Source organism: Colossoma macropomum, unplaced genomic scaffold (genome assembly GCF_904425465.1).
Source record: "Colossoma macropomum unplaced genomic scaffold, Colossoma_macropomum, whole genome shotgun sequence".
In the NCBI taxonomy this organism is placed as follows: Eukaryota; Metazoa; Chordata; class Actinopteri; order Characiformes; family Serrasalmidae; genus Colossoma; species Colossoma macropomum.
This window is the reverse complement of record NW_023494787.1, coordinates 8389987-8416869: the sequence shown is the minus strand read 5'-3', so window position 1 is coordinate 8416869 and position 26883 is coordinate 8389987. Positions and strand designations below refer to the sequence as shown.

Sequence of the window (26883 nt, the reverse complement as noted above, 5' to 3'; positions counted from 1 at the left end):
TCGTCATTTTGTAGTCGGCGCCATGTTGTTATGCCCTTATTAGGAACTCCGGGTCTGAGCTCCATTTCTCTACGGGCCAGAATGAATAGGGTTTTAAAAAAATCGCCTCTTCGCACCGTGTTAAATAAAAATGTTCAGAACCCGATACGTTTTGTCCTGTGAACATTCTTCTCTCGAATACCACTGGATCCTCTGAATTATGAGGTCGTTAAAGAGTTGAAATATGAATATTGCTACATGTGAGCTAAAGCTACTGCGCACTGAATTCACGTCATTAGACTGGCAGCCTCCTTAAGCAGGTTTTGGCACTAAACATTTCCATGTTCAGACTGAGGGGAAATAAAAAGGAGTCAGAACAAAATCAGCAGGTTTCCCTGCAGTTCTCTGTTCTTTATCTGATGCTCACTGAAACACGATGGAGCTTTCCTTTTAGCTTGATTTGAAAAGATCTACAAACGTACCTGAACTCAGGCTAATCCAGTACAGACTCATCTTAGTATCACTGCTGACCCCCTGAACTGATTTAGGCTCTCAGAATATCCTAATTATTATTTTAGTGCTGGTAACACTTTTTTGAGGACATTTTCTCAGGACATTCGCCAGCTTTGTGTTCGACATTTCCCGTTCCACCTTAAATGGCGCAGCTGTTCCGAACGTGACAGCTGCACCATTTAAGGTGGAACGGGAAAATTTGAACAAGCAGACGGTGAAAAAGACTTCAGCTTCATGGAGGATTGAAAGGCATGATATGAGGACGTTTCTCTATTTCCGCTTAACAGCTGAGTCACATTAACTTATTTTGCTGTTTAACAGAACCGACAGGTCAGTATTTTGTCTTGCTTGCCTGCTGTGATAGCTAGTCACAGCTGCTGCACCATTTAAGGTGGAACGGGAACATTCAAACAAGAAGCTGCGAGAAAAGAAAAGAAGCTGAATTCAGCCTCGTAGTTTTAACACAGGTAGTATTTTTGATAAGGAGTTTTAGCCTATCAAAATATGAGTATATTTACGAGTATACCCGTAAAAATGCGATACAGTAGAATGTTTCGATAAGATACCACAGCTCATCTGAGCACCGCCACAGCCCGCCTTAGTGTCGTGTAGCTTACTGACATCAAATTGATGCGAAGTAGCTTTAGCTTACATATATCACAGAGGATCCAGTGGTATTCGGGAGAAAATTGTTCACAGGACAAAACGTTTCGGGTTCTGAACATTTTTATTTAACACGGTGCGAAAAGGCGATTTTTCGAAAACCCTATTCATTCTGGCCATAGAGAAATGGAGCTCAGACCCGAAGTTCCTAATATGGGCATAAAGAGGACTACAGAATGACGCACGACTACAGTGGTCTATTATATGGATAAAATAATCAATTAGTAAAACGTTTACGGGTTCCAACAATAGGAAAGCTGTCAAAACACTGAAATGATGTACATATTTTGTTATTTTTGTATAACGTGGTATCTGATTGCTTTTGAATCCCTGGCTGTAGGTCTTTTTTTGATTTTCTGTTTTGGTTTTATTTTATTGTTGGGGTCTTTTGATTGGTGCTTTCTTATCATATTTGTACGTTTGTTATGTATTTAAACCAAATAAATAAATGAATCAATAATCAATTAGTAAATGTAATCAACCTGTCACACGCAGGCATACTACTGCTTAAACAAATACAGTGCAGCTTTATTATAGTCATACAGCTAATACAAATATGAACAATTAATATTTCTATTAGTATATGTTATTAGTTAATTTTATTTATGAGTATATATTTATATTATTAAATATATATATATTTAATTTTTATTTGCTGCATATACATTCACAGTTGTTTGAACAAATTACAACAAATTTTGTTGATTTTCTCATTGAAAATTAGTACGCATTCTATACAAGGAACATACTTTTGAAAAAAAAGATCAATGCCCAATTACAAGTTTATTTGCTGAATTTAATATATTGGTGCGAAAACATAAAATGTTGCCTGTGCAAAAGTTTTAGATAAATTTAGATGTTAAACTAGTGTGCACCGAACTTTGCAGAAAAATTGCATATTTGCATTTTTGTTTCCTGAGCACGTCTCAGACTCCAGTCCTCGCAAGCCAAAACACTGCAGACTTTAGCACACTGCCTCATGAACACACCTGATTCATCTCATCAGCTAATTAACAAGGCCTTCATGAACTGAATTCAGAGCATTAGATGAGGGTGAACACTGAACTCCGCAGCACTTTGGCTCAGAAGGTCCCCAGTTTGCCTGCTGTAGAGGATGTGTTAACTTATTTTCATGCAGAAAATCAACAAAACATGACTGGGGATTTACAATATATAGAACATATACAACTGTATATATTGTAAATGGATAATCAGCCATTTCTCCCCTATAAAGTAAGGCAGGAGGAAACGTAGTTAAATATACAATTAAATTACATATAACACTTTATATGGGAAAAGAAAAATATGTTTGTGTTTATGACACAAATAGAAGGAACGGAGAGAACCTCCAAATAACAAGGCAATGTTAATCTAATTCTTTAAACTTTTTTTATTACTTTTATTACTGCACTTTAGCCTTCTTGCATTGGTTCACAACATTGCCTGAGGAGAAAAAAATCATATAAACAAACAAACAACAAAGTAAGAGGTCAGTAAAAAAAGACATTTGCTGATAAAATGTAAAGAACTAACAAATATTTAGAAGAACGCTATGGATCCATTTTTAAGACCTGAAGATGAACATGCTTTTCACAACAGCACATAGACAGCTACAAAAAAACATTCCATTAAAGTTAAAAAAAATAACATACAGCAATGAGTAAACAAATAACTAACAGCTGCAAGCAGCAATTACTGGGGTCCAAGCACTTCAGCCAACAGGTGGCACTGTTACTGTAGATCATTTCTATTGGGATGCGAAGTGGAACACGATTTATGAAGCATGTGTCATGCCTATTAAAATGTGACAATTTCTGATCAGTTTTTCACACATACTAGTGGATCTGAGGGATTTGAACCAGATTGTGAAAATAAGCATGGGAAGAAAATTGATAGAGTTGGTTAGAGTTGATCCAATATTTTAAGGAATCGGGTGAAAAAATAAATTACAATTCAGAAAAGAAGAACAACATTGCTCAACTCATCACAGTCAGTGTGGTTGAGATCTATGAAGATGCGGAGAAAAGCAACTCCTAACGTACAGTAGCTGTCCGGCACCTTTCGTGCTTGGACCCCTACTCAATTGATAAAGTGCATTCTTTACAGTGACTTTAATTCTTTAATATTGGAGAGAAACTGCCTCAGGCAAAGGAATCTATGCCTACGGAATCTAGACACAGAGACGGCAACAGCGACACCCAAGTAGGAGTGGATCTGCTCCAAAGGACAGTTCACAGACAACAGTCTCTATTCTACAACATGAGCTCATCAAACACACTACCACAGACTAGAATGGGACACAGACTTGTGTGAAGATCATGTTCATAAAGGTTTCTCTACCACACGCTACCAAAGCAAAAACTTTCACAAACAGTAACATTCCAACGCTGGCAGTAAACGACTCTAGTATGCAATATGGGGGCATTTTACGCACTCGTATGAATTCTCTCTCTCACTCCTCTAGTGTTTCTGCTGCTCCAACACACCCAATTCTACTCTACAGAAGGGATTTTTAATGAGCTGGACACCTTAGCCCAATGACGATTCTAAAGTGAAGAGTGAACATCACACTGAACACTCTCTACCAGCTAAGACCACCTTAGCATTAAGATGCTTTTGAAAAACAGTCCTGATGAGTTGAATCAGCTGTGCTGAAGCAGAGCTAACGCTAAAATGTGCAGTGCAGGGCTACTACAGGACCACGACTCTGCGCTAGAAGATAAGACAATGTTCTAAATGTGAACTCAGATTTGGTCGATCCTCAACATTAGTTTGTAAACAGAGGCAATGTAAAAATGAAGGAAAAAAAAAACACTTGCTAACTGTTGGAGGTTACATCAACACACAAAAATGGTATACTTATATAAAATGTGGACATTGTAACGCCTTCAAAAGGACTCAAAATGGTATTAATCACATCTACATCAAATTCAGCACATCACCTCTTACCATGAGACATCACACTTTGCATATGTAGAAGTATTAACTTTCAACAACTCTTATTAACAGTGCATTCAACAGCGATGCATCACAGACAATGCATTATTTTCCCCTCCACGATGTACAGCACATCCAAGGCCTTTCACTTTAAATCTATTATGTGCACTAATTTAAAAAACAAAACAAACTATTTTCATTCTCACACACAAATGCTTTCTATCCTTGAGGCTTTGTTGTTTCTATTTTTTTTTTTTGTAAGACACTCTCACCCAATCCTAATGCAGCTTTACCAATCAATTCTTTGTTTAGCTTTCAGGTCTTCTGTTAGGCCATTGTGTATCGGAGGACTGCTTTTTCTTTCCCTTTTGCTCTGTGCCTCCAGTGCAAATTCAGATATGACAGTAGTCAGTGTGCAGTCCACAGTACTGCTCTTGTGCAAGTCAGTTTTCCACTCTGAGCTCAGTCAAGCCCAAGCCCTTAAAGAGGAATTTCACTGATTAAAACACAATTAAATCATGAAGTTATTCAGAGTGGTTTCATGTGAAATGCGGCAACGTGGAGAAACTTACTAAGTCAGAAATGTTCATAGTGGTGGAGACAGGAACCAGACGTCTGAAGAGTTTAATGCATCCAAAAGCTACTTCACAGCAAAGTGTTAGATAAAATGGTTATGAATACGCTGCTTGATGCTTGAGACATTTGCGATAGTTTTGAGATCAGCTTTTGGCCTAAGATGTATTTTTGAAAGTCCACTGATGGCAGAGAAGTGCATGCAAGGCATTGTATGGCAAATCGTATCTAAAGAATAACATACAGTTTTCTATTATCAACATTACACATAAAAACTTACATGTATAGGTTCACTGGCCATTTTGGATAGTAAATAAAATGGCTACATTTGCTACCCTTTGGTTCCTTCACCACCACTGTAAGGAAGTCTAAGTTTCTTAATGAACCATTTTACATCAAACCACTCAGAGTTATGCAGAAATAATGAAAAATCAGTGGAATTTCCCCTTCAAAACACATACACACACACACACACACAATTCCTTTCACAGTCATTAGCAGTTCAGTCAAAGAATTGATTGATGCATGACTTCATTTAGAAACTGCTGATAAGCTTCAACATATCCTAATGGCAGAGATTAAGTTGGATACATTTTTCCTCCACCTCAGCTGAAAGTCAACCTTAGAAAGTGTTAAAGGGTCAAGGCTAAACTCCAAACCGTCCTAACACCATGAAACATTTCCCCTCTACACTGGCTGAAACATGAATGTTTGAAATGTTTGACCAGGTCTTTCTTCCAACACAGTCAAAAATATTGATGAGAGTTGGCGACGAGTGATTTGCTGTTTGCTATACAGACTGGGAATGGTTGGATGTGCACGATGTTCACGAGCATTAGGTCTTTGCTTAGTTTTTCATTTCATATTCTTTGTTTTTTTTTTTTCTTTTATTCACAATTTCTAACATGCATCTACATAGACATACGGCTTCTTTATCCTATATACAAATATGGTGTCACACCTACATAAAACACCATCTATACACATACACGAATTTGACAACAGTTTTGAAGCACCTTTTTCTTTGACATTTTCATTGTTGGATAGATGTATCTTGTTGATTTGGTGGCTGTTAATGTCATACATGCTGCATGACAAGTTCAAGAATTCCAAACAGGAAGTTCAGGAATGCTTGGAAGAGCTTCTCGAGGCCTTTTCGGATTTGGAGGATCCAGGTCCAGGCCATGTGCCTGTGGGTGCACGCCGGCCCCCAGATGAAGCCTCAGACTTTCCTAGTGTCCCTGCCCGCTTATCGTCACTCACTTTGGTGCCCGAGTCCTTTCCTTTGCCCCCATCTTGAGATCCTAGCTTCATGGGCCCAAGCACTGTTTTGGCCACACTGGTGAGCTGCGTGACGAAGCTCGACCTGTCGCCAGGGGAGATGGCACGTGATTTGCTTGCACTAGGAGATGGGGCAGTAGGGGAGGGGGAAACCGGATTCTCCTCCAAAACCTCCAGGAGAGACCTCTCATCCCGGGGGGCTCGGGCTGAGCTGGATGGGGCCGGAGTCTTTTCTTCCTTTGACTTGGTTTGTGCTGGACCTGCCTCTGTTAATGGAGCTTTAGCTTTGATGTCTGGACCTCCCTTTTCACCACCTCCACTTAATACCTTCATATTAGCATCCACAGTCTGGGTGCTCTTCCCAGACTTCCCCACCTCCACAGCTCCTGTCCTGGCTGTGGCGTCTCTCTCCCACCCCACTTTACCTTTTTCTTGCCCTTTTCCAACTACTGTCTGAACAGCCTGGTGTTTTAGCTCCTGCACTCCCGCACTCTGGCCAGTGGGGGTCCGCTCAGGCGTTTTTGGATCACAGCCCACGCTAACAGTCTCTAGTTTCAATAATGGAGTTTTACCTCCAGAGGCCGCTAGTTCTTTATCTGCTGCTTTTGCTGAGGCTGCTGGAATGGAGGCCTGGGTTGCCTGGGACTTTGACTGTGCTTTGTCTTGCTTTGCAGGCTCAGAGATCTGGGCTGCACTGCCATTGATGCTAACAGTTGCTTTGGTTGACTCCATTTTAGTGGTTGTTTTTGACTCTACTGTCTCAGACCGTTTGTCTTTTTCAGTCAGCGACAAGTCGCGACTTAAGGGAGATCCCTGCCGTCCTATCCGGCTTGCCATTTGGAGTGTATCATCGCGGCATGCATCCGAGAGCTTGTGTGTGGGCGACTCAGCAGCAGGAGGAGTGGGCGGCACAGGGGAGTTTTCTCCTTCGATCTCCAAGAGGCTCTGCAGGGCATGCTCACAGTGGAAGGATTCCCGGCGATATTCAGCATGCGCCACATCCAGACTGTGCTTCCTCATGGCCACAGAGAGGCTTCCCTTCTTCTCTGGACATGTGACAGACGATGCAAAAGACCCTGACAGTGATGACGCTGATGGAAATGAGGGTGGAGGGGGTGGGCCCAGCTTCTCAGCCGACTGCACCCGCTGGAGAAGAGGTGAGCGAGGTGGTTCTGCACTTTTGGGCCGCGGGCGTGTGATTGGCGGAGAGGAGTGCAGCTTGGCAGGAAAGGTCTGTGTGGTGTTGGAACTGCCGACAGAATGACCGGTGATGGGGGGTGGTGAGGACGTAGTCGGGGAAGGCGTGTGGGCCAGCGGAGACAGAGGGATGTTCCCAGCTGATTTGCAGCGTGATGAGCGGTACTGGCGGTGCAGTTTTGGGGAGAGGCCGTGCAGAGAGCTTGGCCGCATGTGCTGCGATGCAGCAGGGGAGTTTGGTGTGGAAGACGCAGGAGAGCTACTCTGGGAAGATGTGCCTGGTGAGAAAGATGGAGTGAAAGGTTGGATTAACATTGGGCTTATGATGGGTTAATGTTTTGTAATAAGGAGTTAAAATCAAGCTAATAGTCACAAAACTATGAGGTTAATATTGGGTTAACATTACTATTGGGTCAATACTTTGTCAACACGGCAAGAATCTGGTCAGCATTAAAAATAACAAAAGAAAGTCACAAAATCCAGATTTTATTTTAGAAACTTCACGTCAGTCTTATTGATGTCAGGGGAAAGACCTGAAAACTACAACTGGTCACACATCAGTAATGTCTTTCTTTCTCGCATTACTTCTCAAGTTTATTTTGCAGGTGATGGTTATACAACTTGCCTGGAAATCTTTTATTTTTCAGAACAGAACATTATACATATCTGAGGAATTTTTAATTGTAAACAGTTAGTACTGCTATCAGTTTATCCTTAATATAAAAACCATAAATCAAGAATTATATTCTGAAGGTTAAAGGCTGAATGGAGTGGAGAATTCAACATAATGACACTAAAGTCATAGAGGCTTCCCTTCATTATTCAATAAACAATTGGTTTCTGGGTAGGTACAGTAGTCAGCGATTGTAGTTTGTCACTAGGGAGATGCTTGGTTAGTTTCTACCTGATAACTACCGTAATTGTGCTCTTGACTGCAAAACATACCCAGGGGACTATCCTTGCAGATGTGTAGGTGGCTATGTATGTTGCTTTGTGCAAAAGTGTCACATGAATATAAAGCACTGCATTTAAAGCTATACCACTGAGTGCTGTGTTAATGGAACTGACCAAGGTAGGCAGAGTCTGGTGGAGAACGGTAGGTCTGTGTGGGGGAGCGGGCTGACAGGCCGTGGGTTGGAGAGCCAGGAAGACTGTCCCCAGATGACAGAGAGCGGTTCAGAGAAGACAGACTGCGGCTGGTGTGCAGGAGGTTTGACTGTTTAGTGATCTTACGGAAAAGAGAGCTTCGTTTCTTACTGCATGGACAGAGAGAGAGAGTGGGAGGAGGGATGACAGGAAGAGAGAGAGAGAGAGAAACAGAGGCAGAGGGAGAAAATAGCATTACTAGAGAAGAATATAACATTAAAGAAACAAACTAATGGTGACATTTTGTTTTATTAATAGGAAGCAAAGGTTTAATATATAAAAATGGCTGGATGCCCTACCTCTCCTGCCCCTCTTTGGTTATCGATCTCTTGTTGCGGCGGGCCATCTTGGCCTTGTAGCTGGCCTTGCGTGCAGGCCCAATTTTAATGGAGGTGTTCTCAAACGGGGTCGTGGTTACTGTTACCTTATTACCACTCTGAGCAACAAACAAATAAAAAGACCTTTAAATTAAATAATCTAGGGAAGCTACTGGGGATGCACAATATGGACATAAATTTTGATGTGCAATCAAGTTTCTGGATATTGCGATGATAATAAAGGAAAAAAAATATAGTTAAAATAATACAATTTCTGTGAGTCTCTGGCTGGATGTGCAGCAGGTACAGACCCAGCTTTTTTGCATTTCTTTTGTAATCAACACAACATTTACATTATTTTTTAAATTTAAGTTTATTTATAATAACAGTAATGACAATATTCTACAGGATCAGGTGGATTTTTCCTCCTGTTTCTGTATGACAGTATGACTGTAAGCTTTCCTTTAAGCAAATTACAAAATTACAAAATCGCCATTCACTAGTTTAATGAATAGTGATATAGTGCAGTTTAATAATAAAGTTAAACACTAGCCTGCAATGCAAATGTTTATCCATGCACATGTACGCAGCTGGATAGCAGAGTGGTTAAGCCTTGCACAGGGGTGACAAGGTTTGACTGGCCCACTGAGAAAGGCACACCACTACTAGCTAAAATATTAGATATGGCTCCTTGCGCTACATTCAATCCATTATAATTACTTCACTCTGGTGCTATGCATACATAACTTAATTTGTCCTGGTAACCATTCTGATATTGCTGCATTGTGTTTATCACAAAAACTCACATTGCAAAAACTCATATTGCGATGACAATAAAAATGTGATTAATCGTGCAGCCCTAGAAACCATCACAACCCATCAAGGAATCCCTGTTTGGTCCCTTACCTTTAGAATGAGTTCCACCACCTCTGTATGAACCAATCCATGGACAGACTCTCCATTCACATGGGTGATAAGGTCACCAGCACACAGACCTGCCTCCTGGGCGGGTCCACCACACTCCACATGCTGTGATTGGAACAAAGCAACATCAATAAACCACTTCCATAAATAAATTTATTGATGGATGATAGAAGATCTAGATTATGTTAAAACAAAATGTTCTGCCCAAAAAATGAACACTAACATGTTCACATAATAAAAATGAATTTCCAGCAGGAGTCCTTACCCAGACAATGTGATGGACACTGTAGACGTTACTGTCTCCCATGTAGACTCGGATGGCACGAAGAGTGAAGCCATACTTCTTGCCCGAGCGTTGGATGGTAATTGGTGATCGTAGCACGCTGACAGAGGGAGAGTAGTCTCGGCTGGGGGACGAGTCTCGTGAGGACGGGTTGGAGGAAACAGAGCGTGGAGACATCGGGCTGGCCAACGGAGATGTCCCATGCTGCTCTACTACGAAAAACAAGGACACAAAGCGTTACTTATGCAAACCACCAGCATGTAGTACCCCATAGGACCCCATAGGAAATTACTACAGTGCCAGTACTACAGGCCCAGTGTTAGGATTAATTAGTCAAGGAGGTAAAGAAATTACTGAAAAGTGGTGAGTAAAAACTTCCACAAAAATAAGGGGGGAAAACAGCTGGCTGGGTGACAAAATGCAACTAGGCCACTGACTGACTACCTTTCATGTCATGTCTAAGGTCTCGTTCAAATGGCAGCTGAATTAACTTAGCTGTGCCTTCCTCATGTGCGACATATTTATTCTGTGCATGCTTAAAACGTCTTTTCATTTGGAAAAGTAGTTTTCACATGTTGCTGTGTATGCTCCAGATGTTAATCTGATCTTTACTATTGTCAGTACAGAAGGTATTACTGTTATACAGGAATGATAACGCTAACCTGCCTGTCCAAAATACTCTGAGGCGTCCACGGATCTTGACCAGACTGGTCAATTTCAGTTTAACGAATCTGTTTAGCGACAGTAAACTCGGCTCTTCACTATTCAGTTATTCACCACAACATTTACAGTATGAGCCTGAAGTTTTGCCTCTGGGTGACCTTCTATCTTACCTGCAGGTATGATTACAGATAAGGCAGTGGCGGAAGCAGACTTTATGACCTTGGTGCCAGTCCGAGTCTGAGCTCGTTTCTCCCCATCAGCAGAGAGCTGGTGATGCCGCGCTCGTCTGAGAACCAGGTCACTCGTAGCTCTCGGCCCAAAGAGGTCCGGAACATGTAGTGGTGCTGATGCCATGGCAGCATCAGCAGGCTTCAGCAGTTTGTCTGGAAAAAGAATAGATATAAGATATATAAGATTTAAGAAATTTTAAGAAATTATTTAAGAAATAAGAATTTAATATTGCAGGGACAGAGTGGTTTTATTTAGTCTATCATGATGAAACTACAAACATATGTAATTCTAAACTAATAGGTAATACAAAGTTTGACTTCTTGGTAAAACCCCACAAACCTCCTCCTGGTGTTCCTGGCATCCCTGGTCCAATAGTAGAGGACTCTACTGGGCCTGAGCTGGCCGGCAGAGTAGCGCCCTCTAAGGACATTCCTCTGGCTTTTACTGGCGGCTGTCGTGTTGGTGTCTCTGCTTCACCCTCTAGTGGAGAAGCAAAGCGATGAGTGTCCATTAGAGCAGAGAAACGGCGGCGAGCACCAGACGGAGGACTGGAGTCAGACTCTGTGAAAGAGGACTCTGAGCACGAAAGACGCTTCCTACAGCAAGAGAAAGAGAGAGGGAAAATGAAAAAATATTGAATTATGTTAAAGGAAAAAAAGATTCATTATAATAAAACAAAACAGTGTACACGGATAGAGCATATGCCATAATCATTGATAAATTAAAATGGAGAAAAGAAATTAGAACCTGTCAGGCCAGCATGATTTAGTCTTAAATAAAATATACCAAATACCCACAAACCATGGGAAATAAATAAGAGGTCATCCACAACAAATAAAAAAAATATTAATACGTGTCAATTCATAAAAGCCTCAATCAATTGATCGACAGCCTTTCTGTTTTTTTGTTTTCTTTTTTCATATTATCAACTAACATCTCAGGTGAGCCTGTCCTCCATGTTTTGTCTCTCATTGTGAAGCTGCCCAGGCTCTCTCTTTTCCCCCGGTCATCCCGATGACCTTTAGGCTCTCTTCGGGTCACCACAGGCTTGTGCTCCAGTTGGGACAGATGCTCCATACTGCTATACACCTGCAGTTCAGACAAATATAGTTAACACAACCATGAATGAGAATGAAAATCACATTACTCATAATCTCTAACAATTTTTCATTAAGTATGCATTAACCAAAATGCATTCAAAAGAGCTGCCATTGTTTTACAATTATTCTCATACATGTTAAACCTCTAATCAAACCCAGAATAGATTAGTGTTTTGTTTAGTTAAGCAGTAATGAAAATACACTAACTAAAAAAAAACTACTTACTAAACACAGATGTGGAGTTGAAAGGGGGGGGGGTTAATGGGAAGACAGAGGCATAGAAGTGTGGATGAAGGTGTGAGAGAGCAGGACAAAAGACAAAAGTCAGATAAAACGAGAAAGTAAGAGATAGTTAAGGAGGAGGGGAGAGAAAGAGGGAGAAGTCTAACCTTGCTGAAGCGAGGGGAGCAGGAGGAGAAGCGATGAATCTCTACAGGCTCATCATCATTAGTGTCATCTTCATCAAAAGAGTGAACATGATGGTACCGTTCGGAACGTGCTAAAAGAAAACAAGACAAGAGTAAGAACATGGAGACAAACTCACTCTCTCTCTCTCATACACACTGACACTCACACACCTCACACACAAAGCCACTCACTATCAAAGTAGCTGGTATCCTCTTCTGACTCCAAGTGAGGTATGAACTCAGCTTTCTGCCTCAGCAAACTGTTCCAGTCCAGTTCAGAAAAGAAGGGGTGTTGTTTCACTTCAAAAGCACCACCTGCTCCACACACACATACACACACACACACACACACACACACACACCACAAAAAAAGGAACAGCCACTAAATACTGGGCTAGCTTGACTTGGAATTAATTTCCAATTTGCCTGATCCACTCAGACCAGTGCAATACACTAATATGCCACCACCATGTCAGTGTCACTGTAGTGCTGAGAATGATTCACTCCCCAGATAATACCTGTTCTGTGGTGGTCCGATGGGGGTCATGACCACTGACAAACAGGGCGAAAGGTGGCTAACAAAGTATGCAGAGAAACACATGGACTAGTAACTGTAGAACTACAAGGTGAACCTATATGGAAAGTGAACAATGTGTGCGGAAACAAGGACGTCGTTTTCATGAAGTGGCCAGTTGGTGTAGTTAACTTAGTGTAGCTTAGTAGTACCTACCTGTGCCCAGTCTGATCAGTGGGTTGGTCTGGAGTAAAGCAGAGATAAGGTGCTGGGCATCTGCAGGGAGTGCTTCATCACCCTCAGGCCACACAATGTCATCTACATAAACAGAGATAATAAAAACAATGAGATTTACAGTAGATGCCAAAATGGTGCAAAAGTACCTTAAAAGTTCCTTAATCCTAAAGATTTTTTAACTGAATACCTGTAAAGAGGTTCTGATAAATTAGGCCTATTTATGAATCACACTGTACAGTTAGTGTGACAATCAGAAGTATTTTAGTTACTCACCGGAGATGACCTGTCCGAACAGCTCCTCAGGTGTGTCCCCGAAGAAAGGTACACAGCCCACCAGGAATTCATAGAGGATGATGCCCATAGCCCACCAGTCCACAGGCTTACCATAACCCTGCCGCAAAATCACCTCTGGGGCAATATATTCAGGGGTGCCACACACCTGAAGGCAATGATCAGATGTAAGGTTACTTTCTCGCCCTATTGACAGGCAGAGTAAAAGACACACACTAGAGGTCATGATTGGGCCAAATGATTCAAACAGTCTAGACACTTCCCTTATTCAACACAACTGACTCCACAAATCAAATCATTTAATTATAACCTGCAAGAACAGAGCTAGGTGTATTGAAACAAGGAAACACACTAAACTCATCAGTGCAATTTAATTGTGGTTTAGTGGCACCTCTACACTATAAGGTATGACTGGATCTATAGATACCAAGCTGATGAGCTGGATTAGATGATTTAGAATCTTGAGTTCCACACAGACATCTGTGGATGTACCACAGAAACATCCTAACTCCAAAATTAGTCACCACAACAACTTCAGTTAGGTTTCAGTTTAGGGTAGTAGCTTTTAGAGAATAACATTTCGTAAGTTCATTATTTTCTAACATCTGTTGTAAGCTTCCATTTTGGATACAGATCTGGGGAGTGGCGATGACCCATTAAACTGCAGGAGAAGACGCTGCCACACTATTATTAACTTTTGTTCATTCAAGGTTACTGAACCTTTTAGGTCATTGCCATTCAGAATTTATTTATTATTTATTTGGTTTTTTTTACCATGATAGTTGTCTAGCTGACTTTAATTTACATTTTTGTTTGCATTATTTAAATCATGTGTTTACGTCTCAACTGTGCTTGTATATAAATCTGATTATCGACCTTGACTGAGTAGTTTAGGATGTCCTAACTTGAGATAAAATAAGATGGTATAAAATAGGAAATAATACCTGAATTAGAAATAAATGAAATTAAGAATATGTAATATAAATTCATGAAAAACCTCATTTTGAACATGTCAGATCTTAACTTAGATCAGTCCTTAACTTAAGAAGGAAAAGAAAGATTTCCTAAAGATAGGAAAATTTATCTGCCAATTATAGTGGTATCTGCGATGGTTCATCTCCCATGTCAGTCAGCAGAAAGCACCACATAACATTTAAGTACAAAAATTTGTGATTATTGTTTATTATATAAGTCCTAGTTTAATCACACCTTAGGTTGACTTAAATTCCCTCAAGAAAAACAGCTCGATAGTGGTAGCTCTGTCAATCCTAGAGAAAGCACTGCTTACAAATCAACTCTCTACGATCTACTGGTGCTGTATTATAATGTTACATTGGTACAGGTCATTGTGCAGTAAGTGTTATACCTGTTTGTCAAGGAACTCTCTGGTGTCCTTCTCAATGTGGCCTTCATACAGGTTTGTAGTAAGACTCATTAGACCCATCTTAGACAAGCCAAAATCAGTCAGCTTAATGTGGCCCATAGATGTTATCAACAGACTGTGAAACAGATGGAAAGATGGGGGAGGGGGAAGGCAACAAAGAGTGAGAGGGGAAGAGACAGAAAAAGGGCAAAAGAGGTACAAAGTGTAAATATAGTACATGGGGAAAGTCTTTAAAATTCAAATCTATTTTAAGACTTAAGGATCCGCGAGAACGCTGCTTGAAGGCATCCCGTTTTGATTTTATAAAACCTTTCATGAATTCTCATGCCCTACCTCACAGTGTTTTCTGAGAAAAAGACAGCTAGTATCAAATTACTCTGCTACTCATTGAGAGTTTATGTAATGTACTTTATGTAAGTCTATGACATACATCTTTGGTAGAGGTCTACGGTAGATATTTATGGTAGTAGCTTTTGCGTCACTACACACAATCAGATTTAGTGGAAATGAGGGTAAAAATCCAATTAACCTTTATCGGAAACAAATGACAATCCAACAGGGATATTACAGACTCCCTGAAGCAAACCATCAGCTGTGATACTGTAAGCTGACACATGTTAATTATGTAATTGACACAATTTCAGCTTCGCTGGGTCAATCACTTGTGCTCTGGGTATATAAAATGCTGTTGTGTATTAGATGTCACTGTACATTTAAGCTACAAGGACTGTTTGTACTAAAATGGCAAATAAGTACATTTTATGTATATTTACAAGTTTAGATTTATATCTGCTGCTAACGAATTATGTAATAAGCATTTCACACAAATGTGCATGTATTTCAAATTAATAAGAAATAAGATAAAAATCAGGTCAAACACATAATGAATTATAAGAAAATAATGTGGATTAATATTATGATGTATCTTCACAGAGTATTTATCCCTAGACATTTAAACTACACTGCATCTTAACAGTGCCAAACAGTAAATGACAGCTTTCGCTAGACCCTAGAAAGTGGAAACTACAGGACACCAGGTGGCATCTTACTTGTCAGGTTTGAGGTCACGATGCACCACTCCATAATTGTGTATGTATTCAAGAGCAAGAACAGTCTCAGCAAAGTACATGCGAGCCATCTCCACAGGTAATGCTCCAATGTTCTTCAGCAGTGTGGCACAGTCTCCTCCTAACAGCACAGAAACAAATAGTTAAGTTAGTTTAGCCTGCTATTTAATTTAATGGAATACTTAATCTGATAATACTAATGAATGAAGGAACAGTTAGGATGCAAACAAAACTACTGCATGTAAAACAAACTTGAAAGATGCACTCCATTCATTGCTAGTACTTCATAACATCGATAACAATGATTTAATGCTAGCAGTAGCCAGTTAGCTTTATGCAAATGAGATTGTGCTAACCCATTTTTATTTTCTTATTAGCAACATGAGCATATCTGACTGAAGCATTCTTTTAAAAAGGTACTTTCTCTACTAAACAGTGATATTAACTTTGAAAGCAACATCCCCTCTAGGACAGCTGTTTTTTGTGGGCTTCACAAAAGCCTTTTTTGTAGAGAAGCTTTATGTTAATAAGGTGCAAAGGTTAAATATTTTAAGTTAGTATGTGTACAGAGGGTCCTAGACCTTGAGCCTAAATCAAATCCATCACGCTGAACATCTGGCACCACCATCATAAAACTCTTGTTTCCACACTCTCTTGTTTAAAAAGAGTTAAGGATACATTTTCAGGCCTTTTAGAACTTTCTATTGTCTTTTAAGACTTAATGGTAGCACAGATGGGCGCTACCATTACTTTCACCCTCTCATACTACCTTAGTAGCATCTCAAAAGAAATTAGACAGAAGAGAGAAGTTAGTGTCAGCAGGTGTACTTAAATTGCTTTTCTGTTGTCCTTCGCCCAGTCATAAAATGTTTAACAGAAAAACAAAAGCTGCATCTGGTTGAAACACTATGTGTTTAAAATGTCAGAGAAAAATCCTCTATGGAAAGAAGTAAACACCCTCTAAAGCCAAAGTAAAGAATGTTTTACTGCAGAAGAGACACATAAACATAAACATAAACATAAAGAAATAAGATATGGAAAACATTTAGAATGAGACATCCAGTCAACAATATCACCCAGACACTGGACAACGAAGCTCAAAGCCGGACACCTGGAGACCTTACTCAGAGTGTATGTGCTTTCATGTCATACCCAACATGTACTCTAATGCTAAAATGAGGTGTCCATGTTTGCAATATCATACCCTCCACATACTCCATGACCATGCAGAGGTGTCTGCGAGTCTCGAAGGAGCAGAACATGCTGACCACAAAAGGGTTTTCGGCAAAGGTGAGGATGTCTCTCTCCACAAAGGCCTGCTGGATCTGGTTCCTCAGTATCAGGTTCTGCTTGTTGATCTTCTTCATAGCAAAACGCTGCCGTGTCTCTAGGTGGCGCACCAGGTATACAGCTCTGAACACAAATAAACAAGCATTTTAATAAGAGAATAAACTTTCCACTCTTCAGTTTAGCTGTGCATCACTTTTCAAATAAAACATGATCTTCAGTTTGTTTTCACAACTTGGACAATAAAAAGACAAGTACAAGTCCTAGTTTATGCATTTGCTAGCAAAAAACATTCTAATAATAATAATAATAATTATTATTATTATTATTTCACTAATACTTTGAGTAACCAGAATGATAAGCAAAGGTTGAACTGGCCACAAAGGCTTGATTAACTCATAACTGATGCAATCCAATATGCCAACAGTTGTTTCTACATATTATAGAAGTCCGCAAAAAAACAAAACAAAAAAAAAAAACAATAATAAATCAAAAACTAGCTTTTTTGATCAGACAACTTAATATCTCACCCATATGCACCGTTGCTTATCAGTTTGATGGTCTGAAAGTCAGCTTCACCAGGTGGCTTCATGACTCTCATCTTTCCCTGTTGGAAAAAGAGACAAAACATTTTGTACAACTTATATATAAAAGATAACTTCCTCCACCCTCCATCTCCTTCTCTCTAAGCTGGAGTTTGTTTGCTTCAAAAGTTATTTATAGCTGAATATAACAGTGGCCTCATTCTGAAACATTTAAGCTAAATTTAGCTTCATGCGCTGTCAGCCAAAAAGTGACGTGTCGCAGGTTTCGAAGATAACAGGATATAAACTGCAAAAAGTGGTAAAATATCCATAACAAAAGCTACTCTTCGATATTAAATATATATAATATATATAAATATTTTCATGCTTTCTGTAAGCTCCTTTTGCCGATTACTGACTGAAAAATTGCAAAGAATGATTCTCTCAGCTGTCTCTGATAGCAAGGTAGTTAATGAGAGGAACTTAGAGTTTGCCTTCTCTCAGTTTGCTAATCATGCTAAATGGAGGAGGCTAAACTGATAAGTGGATTAGTTAACAGACCTGAGAAGTGCATGATGACTGTAAGTGGGGCTGGAGTGTACATCAAAATTCACATTCTGTGCATGTAACAATACGTATGTACAAGTGAACAATACGTATTTTCAGGCTTGATACAGATCCTCCCCACCCACTTTAACTAAAAGGATAAAGGTGCTTAATTTTGACAATGGTTTTCCTGAAAGACTGCAGATGAAAGTCCCTTGGAAGACACAGAGGGGTGTTTTGATGATATAGTTTTAAATTTCACACTCAAACTTTTACATTGAAATCGCTACACCCTTACATGTGTGTATCATGTCTGACAGTGCAAGTGAACTGATTTGTGCTGTCTGTATGTTCTTACCTCTGCAGAGTCATCAGTCTCAGGTGTCAGGGGACCCTCACTGTCATAGCTGTCCAGGTTGACCATTTCTACATTACCAAAGGCCAGGAGTCAGTATATTAGTCCATATATGTAATTTGAATTACATTTACTGGTCCCTTTGTTAATTCTAAACCACTCCAAGCCCCAATACCACATTTTAATATCCACATCTCATTCTACACTCTCTCTCTCTCACTCTCTCTGTCACTTAACTGCCCTGTCTCCCCAAAGCACATAAGCAGTATATTATTTACTACAGTATGTATACCTTATGTATATAGTACATGCAGTATATGTCTGTTTGCTCTACTGGCATACACCACAAATTTGTGCTGCAGCCTCATTTCTCATAGTCTATTCTCTAAAATGCTCTATCCCTCTGTCTTTATATCTCTCTCTATACATCTCTCTCACCCTCCAGAGGGTCTTTGGTCAGGCCTAGCTGGCTGATGATGTAGCGTGGGATGTCTGTTTTCATTAAGTGTCCCTCTTTGGCATGGTCCTCCGCTGCCTCCAGCAAGTGGTAGAACTCCTCTGGGTTAAACTCCTACAAGAAGAGGGGGACACACTTCTGCATGATGCACATCCTATTCAGATCAATAGGCTATGACTGCTGCAGGTTACTGCCCCAGACTGGAGAAGCTCTCAGAGTTTTGATACACTGGATAGAGCTGCTTTCATTCTAATTTGTTTTTAGCAGGCATAATTGGACAGGGGGGGAAGCATCGATAGAAAACGGGGATTATGGATTTTCCATTTAGCTTACTGCCATAGTTGGACAGAGAGGCTGAAACTTTTAAATTATGCCCTGCTGCTAAGAACCTCAGACATGACTCAGAGAGGACTGTGGCTTCAAGGGGCACTGATAGCTGTAACATGCTCACAAGGCAAATAGGACTTTCAATATAAATGCAAATGTAATCACAGGCTGGTTCTTTCCGTCTGCCTCTTTCTATCTCTAGTGGCTCAGTGGCTGTTTTTGCACAGTAACATATGTTCATAAAGCTGCTGTTCACAAGTTTGGAAAAGGAGAGGAAATTAGTTTTGTGGTGTAACAGGATTTGCTGTGGATGGCGAGACAGAAAATATGAATGAAAGGAAGAAAGAAAAGGAGAAAATACAAGACTCACCAGACACTCTAGGAGACGTGCAGGGCGAGAGATTATGATGAGGAGCTTTTTCACCAGCTCTATGACGAAAGTCAGTTCTGAACTCTCCGACCGCTCGTGTGCCTGAAAGAGAGGGAGAACGAAAGGGGGGGTTGTTAGACAAAGCAATTTATTCAGAAGCATGATCTATTGTTTACCTCTTGAGAAACTAAATAAATGCAGAGAAATTGATGGGGGAGAGAACAAAAGCTGGAGATGAAAAGTAAAAGATAGCTTAAGGGGCAAGACAGAGTACCAACACTCAGAGATAAGACAAGAGAGGAGTGTGGACACATAAGCCTGCAGGGCAAGAGACAGGAAGAGACAGAGAGAGAGAGGAAAACGCAGATGGGGGAGAGAGAGGGGGAGCGGCACAAACATTCTCTCAAAAAGATACATTTCTAATCATGCTCTTTAGCAGAGCAATCCAATCACTGCAGCCATAACTAACCAAGGATGTTTTATTACAGAGATAAATAGAAAGACAGAGAGAGATAAAGCAAGAGAGAGAGAGAGAGAGAGAGAGAGAGAGAGAGAGAGAGAGAGAGAGAGAGAGAGAGAGAGAGAGAGAGAGAAATCCTTATCCTTACTCTGACTTACATAATCAGATTAGCAGATCACCCAGTCATATCTCCTATAATCAGATCACCCATAACTTCCTAAGATGACTGAGTTAGCCAAGATAAGATTATCTGATGACATGAATTGTGAGACAATGTACTTTACATCAAATCTAAACTTCGTAAAAATATTTACATCAGTGCACATATTATAGGATGTAGTGAGACTGAGCCTTTTTTAACTTCCATAATAGCAGATGAGTGTCTCAATAAACACCACTAACAACAAGGATAAATGCTCACAGTTCCTTCATTTCTGTGCACACCCATTCAAACATACTCACATCATGCAATAGTTTCTCCAGGTTCTCCTGCAGCTCGTAGAAGTACACAGTGGTAATGAGGCCTTCTTGTGATTTGGTCAGGCAGTCCCGAGACAGTTCTATGATTTGGTGATGGATGAAGCTCAGGACCCCATCAGCCAGCGGCAGCACAGCCTCAGGAGAGTAAGACTGAATGAAGTCTGCCAACCGCCCTTCCATCTGAGCTGTGGCCTGAGAGAGACAGACAGAAGCAGATTCAGCAGATTAAAAAAAAAAGTCATTAGACATAATTTGTATACATATAGATGAACCATTTTTTCTGTGGCAGCTTGGATATCATAACTCTGTAACAACCAACACACAGGAACAACTACAATACATAGAAATACACCAAGGGCAAGGACCTCTATAGTACTTCTTACCTTTGGGAAGCGCTCTTTGTACACATGGTTCATCATCACTATCTCGTTGTCATAGCAGGATGGAGAACGGCCCGGACTGCACAGGCAAGTAAGGTAAGGATAATCAAGCACAAGTTAGATATAGGACACTGTCCCCAAGGCCTCCCTAAGCCTACAGTTCTTGTCCAAGTCCACACAACAACAACATGTGGGTGTATAGGGCAAAAGGGTGTCAAGTTTAAAAGTGTGTATTTGAGATTGATTGGTGCAGTCCTCATGAGCACAGGAAAAATGAGGTCCCTAGGACTGCATGTGCTCCAGTTGGAACAAGGCTTATCTTTCAACTGAACAAGTGATTTCACTCCCAATAAACATTGACATTGTCTGGGTGAGAGGGGAGAAAAGCCATGTTTGTCACTGTCAATTCTCACCTGCTATCTAGGTGTCCCCCTATTACACAATGCTTCCTCCACGTCACATGTGGCCAATCACTGTATATTTTTTAAAGCTGCCTCTAACACAACACTGTAGGACAGCTGAACTTTGAGTAGAGCACTGCCTGCCCAATTCAAGACCTAACAGGTGCCCATGATTAGGTAACACCAGCTATATTAGCAGGCAGAAAACTAGATTTGTATAAATTTATACAGTATTGATGGGATATCTGACAATTGTTCTTCTTGCTATTACTCTGAAACATGTAGATATTACAAAAAGAACAACTCTCATACATCCTATCAATACTGTATAAATTTAAAGTCAGGATCATTGCAGATTTAATAAATATTATACCAACTATTTGACTCCTGGTCACAAACAGTTCACTGCAAAAAATATATTGTGGCAAAATCTTAAATCGTTAGTATACATAATATTTCTCATTATGAGATTGTTGTGAGAAAACGTCTTTTGACGTTTTTTTTTTTTCTAGAGAAATTGCCTTACTCTGTTGTTATATTTTTTTTCTTGTTTTAAAACATAACAGATAACATTGCTTGTTTCAAAAAACAATGCTTGAAATAAACAACGATCTGTTCATAAAAAAGCCACTTTCACTAGATAAAATGACAAAAGTTAAAAATGTATAGAAATAAGTTAGATAAATCATATAATATTCTTATAATTATAACCCAATATATCATCAAAATTAGAAATATTAGATATATCAACTAGATTTAAGATCTCAGCCAACAGTGCCACTCAATCACTATAAAACTATGGTTTGGCTTAGTTTGAGACTACAGTAAAGCACTACTGCTAACTGCAGCATATGTATGTATGTATATTGTTTGTATGTGAGAGTATGAATATATGTACTGTGTGTCTGCATGTACCTGAGGCTGCGTGAGCGAGGGCGTACGTGTGGAGAGCACCGCCCCCCATCATCGTCCGTAATGCTCTCTGTGCTGCCAAAGTGTTTGGACAGAAAGTGTAGCTCATCCATGGTGGGCTGGAAGGGCAGCTGGTGTAGACGCTCCTGAGAGGAACTGGAAGACTGAGAAAGGAGGGAGGGAGACAGAAAGAAAGCAGAAAAACAGGGGGAGAAGGTCACAGAGAGAGAGAGAGAGAGAGAGGAAGAGAGAGAGAGGGGCGGAGGGGATTACATCACTATCACCATGATTACCACAAGTTAAAAAGCAAAAACTACAGGTGTTGTTCTGTTTTAGTACTTATAACAACATGGCAAAAAAACTCACTCACACAAATGACAAAAACCTTGTTCATAAATCCTTCACAGTTTAAAGAGAAAGAAAAAAATGAAAGATGAACCCACTCATCGACTCATTGAACCCACTCATCTCAATCAAGTCCTTAATTAATTCACTTTCACTTGATTGATAACAAAGCACAACCCAGGCTGATGGACCACTTAAACCACAAACGAGACACTTTATGTGCTAGATGGTCTCATAAGTGGTCTGAAGCTTGCGTGTGGAGCTTGTAGTTGGGTGCTTCATCATGCCAGGCTACCAGTTTAGTGTGCAGAAATTAGGAATTAGCAAATCAAAAACCTCATTGATTGTTTACTCATACACAGGTCATTAGTGTAAAATTAATAATTACACACATTTAGTTCTAACTCAACAAAAAAGACAAAAACTGGCAAATCAAACAAAGAAGCTGCTGGTGTTTCCAGAACAATGGGCTGGGAAAGTGTTTGAGATTACTTGGATTGTGAGAAGCAGTAAATCCAATGCTCTTCTAAGACTGAACTTCAGAAGTGCAGAAAAATATCCCTGCAGAATTCTTTGAAAAACTGAAAGTCTCCTGAAAAGAATGGCAGCTGATAAAGGTTAAGGGTAGACATGCTAAATTTATATATTTAGTTGATTTAATTTTCTGATTTTGTTCCTGCCACTGAAAAATGAATAACTTGTAGATAATGGCTGTCTTGTCTGAAATTTGGGCACAGGGCAGCTGTCTTCATTTTAAGGGAAGCAATCAGATTCAGCAGCTTGGGTGCTAAAATAGTTTCTGCTGGTGCACCCATAATCCTTGCACTATGTTGCATCATCCCTCCTCCTAAAACCAGGACTATAGCTTTGTGAGAGGGACAAAACACTGTGCATGTCTCTGTGCCACACTGAGGAACATTCTTCTCCATCCTGCAGCTTGTGACAGAGCTGACTGTGGTGATGAGACTAAATGAGGGAGATTTGTAACACTGAGTTTAGCACTAATAGGGAGATCTATCTCACACAGCCGATGGGCAGGACAGCGTACACTCTCTCTCTACTTCTGTTTCTCCTTTCCCTCTCTATTACATCCATTCTGTCTCTTTCTCTCTCATTCATCCTTACTGCTTTCTTTACCCTAGGCAGAGATAGAAAGGGATGGAGATATAGAGATGAGAGGGCACGTGCGAGAGATACGAGTTATGTAATACACTCAGACAGTGAAAGACAGTGAGACTCCTCAGAGGGGATGGATAGGGGAGAGCACACAGAAACAGTGTAATGGACATCACAAGCAGTGCAGAGCAAGATGTACAGAGTTCAGAGGTTGAAGAAGCACAAAGCAGTGTGTGTGCTGAGCAAAAGAGACAGTGATCAGTTGATAATGGGCAGAAGTATATACAGTTCTGGTCAACACTATTGGCACCCTTGCATTTTAGGAATATCATGTACAATGTTTTTAGACGTAACAAGAAATTGAACAACTTTTAATCATCAGCATATTGTCACTAAGTGTCTAAAACGATGTCAATTTATATGTTCTTTTTTCAGATAAGAAAAAATGACCTGGACAGCATCAAAGACACTATTTCCTAATACTTCCTAATATTCCTAGCAACAATGATAGCCTCCAATTTTTCTTGTAGGCATCTATACGCTTCTTACTATTTGCTGCTCCACTTTTCAAAGGCAATTTGTTCCAAGTCTTGAATTTTTTCCTTTTACCAATAGCAGATTTCAGTTGAACTGAGATCAGGACTCCTTACTTGTCAGTTTAACATAGTCTGTTTTTTTTCCTTTAACCATTCTTTTGTGCTGTTTAATGTGTGTTTGGGTGCTGGAAAACCTATGATCTTCTAGACCTAATATTTTGACACTGAGTCACACTGGTAATCCTCTGATTTCATGATACCCTCAATACCCAAGGCCTCGAGTACCAGAGGCAGCAAAGCAGCCTCACAACACTGTGGAACCTCCACCATATCTAACCACAGGTAGGCTGTTATTTTTGTTATATGCTTCATTTTGTCAAGAATCAACAATCAACAGTATCAACAGTAACAGCACAAGCCTTCACAGACTTTTTTGATCACTCTTTCCCTTACCACAATGTCTGTGAATGTTCTTGACAGTTTCACAAGCTATAGACTTCTTAATAACACTGCAACTATGGAAGCAGGGATGCCCACCAATCACTGGTTAATTCAAGTCATGCGAGTGCTGGCAATTTGTCAAAGGAGAATATAACTTCAGATTTTCAGACTTCAGATTTTAATAGTTCCAATGGTGCCAATAATTGTGCCCTGGTCAATTTTCAGTTTGTATCCTATTTTCATACATTTAAAAAAAAATACTGTTTAATCTTTTGCTGCTCTGTTTCATTCAAATGAGTGTACACAGACCAAAGTTGTGCTGCTGCCCAAATATTATATAGAATATATTGTGTATTGTATTACAAAGAGCAAAGGTGCCAATTAAGTTTACCAGAAGCATACATAAGAGTGCTAGATCAAGTACCAATGAGCTGAGCTTGTGTGTTAAGAGTTAAAGCAGGACAGGTACCGTTGAGCTGGGTGTGTTGGTGCCATACCCAGAGGAAGGAAGAGAGGCCAGAGACCAACGGCGCCCGTCCCTACAGTTCAAGAGAAACGAAAGAAATGAAAGAGAGAAAGAGAGAGAGAGAGGGAGAGAGAGAGAGAGAAGATGAAAACAGCTCAGTCAGCATTAGACAACACAGCAATTAATGTGAAGTAAACGCAGCTAACACTGATGGACCCTTCAAAGCCAATGTATCACCTAATGTCAGCTGCAATGGCTATGCTAGCCAGCCAGCTGAAGGCTCCAAGCTAACTAGCTAACTGGAATCATGTCAATTCCAATGTATACGTGTGTTAATGCTAGCTGTAATATGTATGTATTCTGTATGCAGCCAATATAAAATGCTTTCCCTTTGCTGGCCTTAAAGAGAGGTCACAAGGCACATGAACACACACGCGCACACACATAAATATACAACATTACACTCATCTTCCTTAGAAAGACATTATACCACAAAAGGAGCCATAAACATGTATAAGAATGGTGAAAATGCAGTATAAGCTTGCATGTTGAATTTGTGTCTGTACGTGTGTGTTTTACCGTCTAGAGGAAGCAAAAGAGAAGTGAGCAGGAGTGCTGGGAGAGAAGTTGCGAGGGCTGTCCAGAGGGCTACTTCCTGTGCAGACAGGAAGAGAAACAGGCCACTTTGAAAATCTTATAACAGGAGCAGAATGTAAAAGCTTTAACAATGACATCATAATGTTGAATGTATCTGTTAATTTAGAGATATACAATACTATAAAAGTCCACCCTTCATTTATTAAATTTCCAGCCAAAAAGAGAAGTACAAATTGCTCATTTTTCAGTGTCAGAAAAAAGAAGAAAACATAACTAACAGAAAATTACACAGAAGCCTCAACAACTAAATATATATTTTTTTCCAACCTTTGGTTTTATTACAGCTGCCATTCTTTTTGGGAAACTTGCCATCAGTATTTCAACGAAATTTGCAGGGATATTTTTCCCCATCTCCAAAGTTCAGTCTTAGAAGTTGGTTGCATTCTGCTTCACAACACATTAAACACCAGCATTTTCTGTGCCTGATTAGCAAATTTTCTTCTATTTTGTCTGTTTCCTTTTTTCAGTAACAGGTTCTTGACAGCTACACATCTTTTCAGACAGTGTTGAGTTATCTTCTCACAGTGGAAGGATAGATAGAAACATCTGTGGATTTTTTTTTCAGATCTGAAGCAAGAATGGAGCTTGATTTTCTCCTCTCTCTCGAAGACGAAAGCTTTAAGTACTGTTTATCTGATGGTGACAGCTTTGATGGTCTAGCATGTCTTACACGGTTGCTAGGAGTCCCATTTTCTCTGTATCTTTTAATTATTTTTTGAACTCCAGTTTTGAAAAATCCATTTTTTAATTTATTTTACTTTGACTTTCATTCCTAATGCAAGTGGATTACCTCTTATCTAATCTCCTCAGACATATCTCCTGAAAAAATCAATAACATACTGGCTATTTTGAGTGGAAATTAAATAAATGAAGGGTAGCCTCTGACTTCTGCACAGTACTGTATAGAAATGTGTTTAATGCATGAAACAGAACATAAAAGTAAACATAGCAGGCTTATTTTTAGTAAACATGTGACATAAAATTATATGTAATACATCCAAGTAATGATGTGGTTGCAAAGAGGACAGTTTTTTTTCAGTAATGAAATTTTATTACATAAAGTACTCAAACATGTGAAGTACACCCTAACTGTGTGAAAGTGGATAATGAGTGTAT

At 39.9% G+C, this 26883-nt stretch overlaps 1 protein-coding gene across 1 annotated transcript in view; it reads right to left on the bottom strand.

Moving 5' to 3' along the window:
- Positions 1-5105: 5105 nt before the first annotated feature.
- The window catches only part of mast1b (microtubule associated serine/threonine kinase 1b), a 47445-nt gene continuing 25667 nt past the window's right edge, over positions 5106-26883 (bottom strand). Inside the window, exons 4-27 of the mRNA XM_036566045.1 lie at positions 25690-25765; positions 25114-25183; positions 22210-22370; positions 20897-20972; positions 20496-20705; positions 19574-19675; positions 18858-18990; positions 18423-18490; positions 17525-17601; positions 16912-17120; positions 15690-15828; positions 14623-14755; positions 13239-13404; positions 12945-13046; positions 12407-12529; positions 12197-12306; positions 11642-11796; positions 11047-11303; positions 10647-10859; positions 9796-10025; positions 9513-9635; positions 8589-8725; positions 8212-8399; positions 5106-7421 (exon numbers count right to left, since the gene is read on the bottom strand). Of these exons, the coding sequence (XP_036421938.1) occupies positions 5788-7421; positions 8212-8399; positions 8589-8725; positions 9513-9635; positions 9796-10025; positions 10647-10859; positions 11047-11303; positions 11642-11796; positions 12197-12306; positions 12407-12529; positions 12945-13046; positions 13239-13404; positions 14623-14755; positions 15690-15828; positions 16912-17120; positions 17525-17601; positions 18423-18490; positions 18858-18990; positions 19574-19675; positions 20496-20705; positions 20897-20972; positions 22210-22370; positions 25114-25183; positions 25690-25765 (4892 nt within the window). The 3' untranslated portion in view covers positions 5106-5787. The remainder of the gene's footprint in view (positions 7422-8211; positions 8400-8588; positions 8726-9512; positions 9636-9795; positions 10026-10646; positions 10860-11046; positions 11304-11641; positions 11797-12196; positions 12307-12406; positions 12530-12944; positions 13047-13238; positions 13405-14622; positions 14756-15689; positions 15829-16911; positions 17121-17524; positions 17602-18422; positions 18491-18857; positions 18991-19573; positions 19676-20495; positions 20706-20896; positions 20973-22209; positions 22371-25113; positions 25184-25689; positions 25766-26883) is intronic.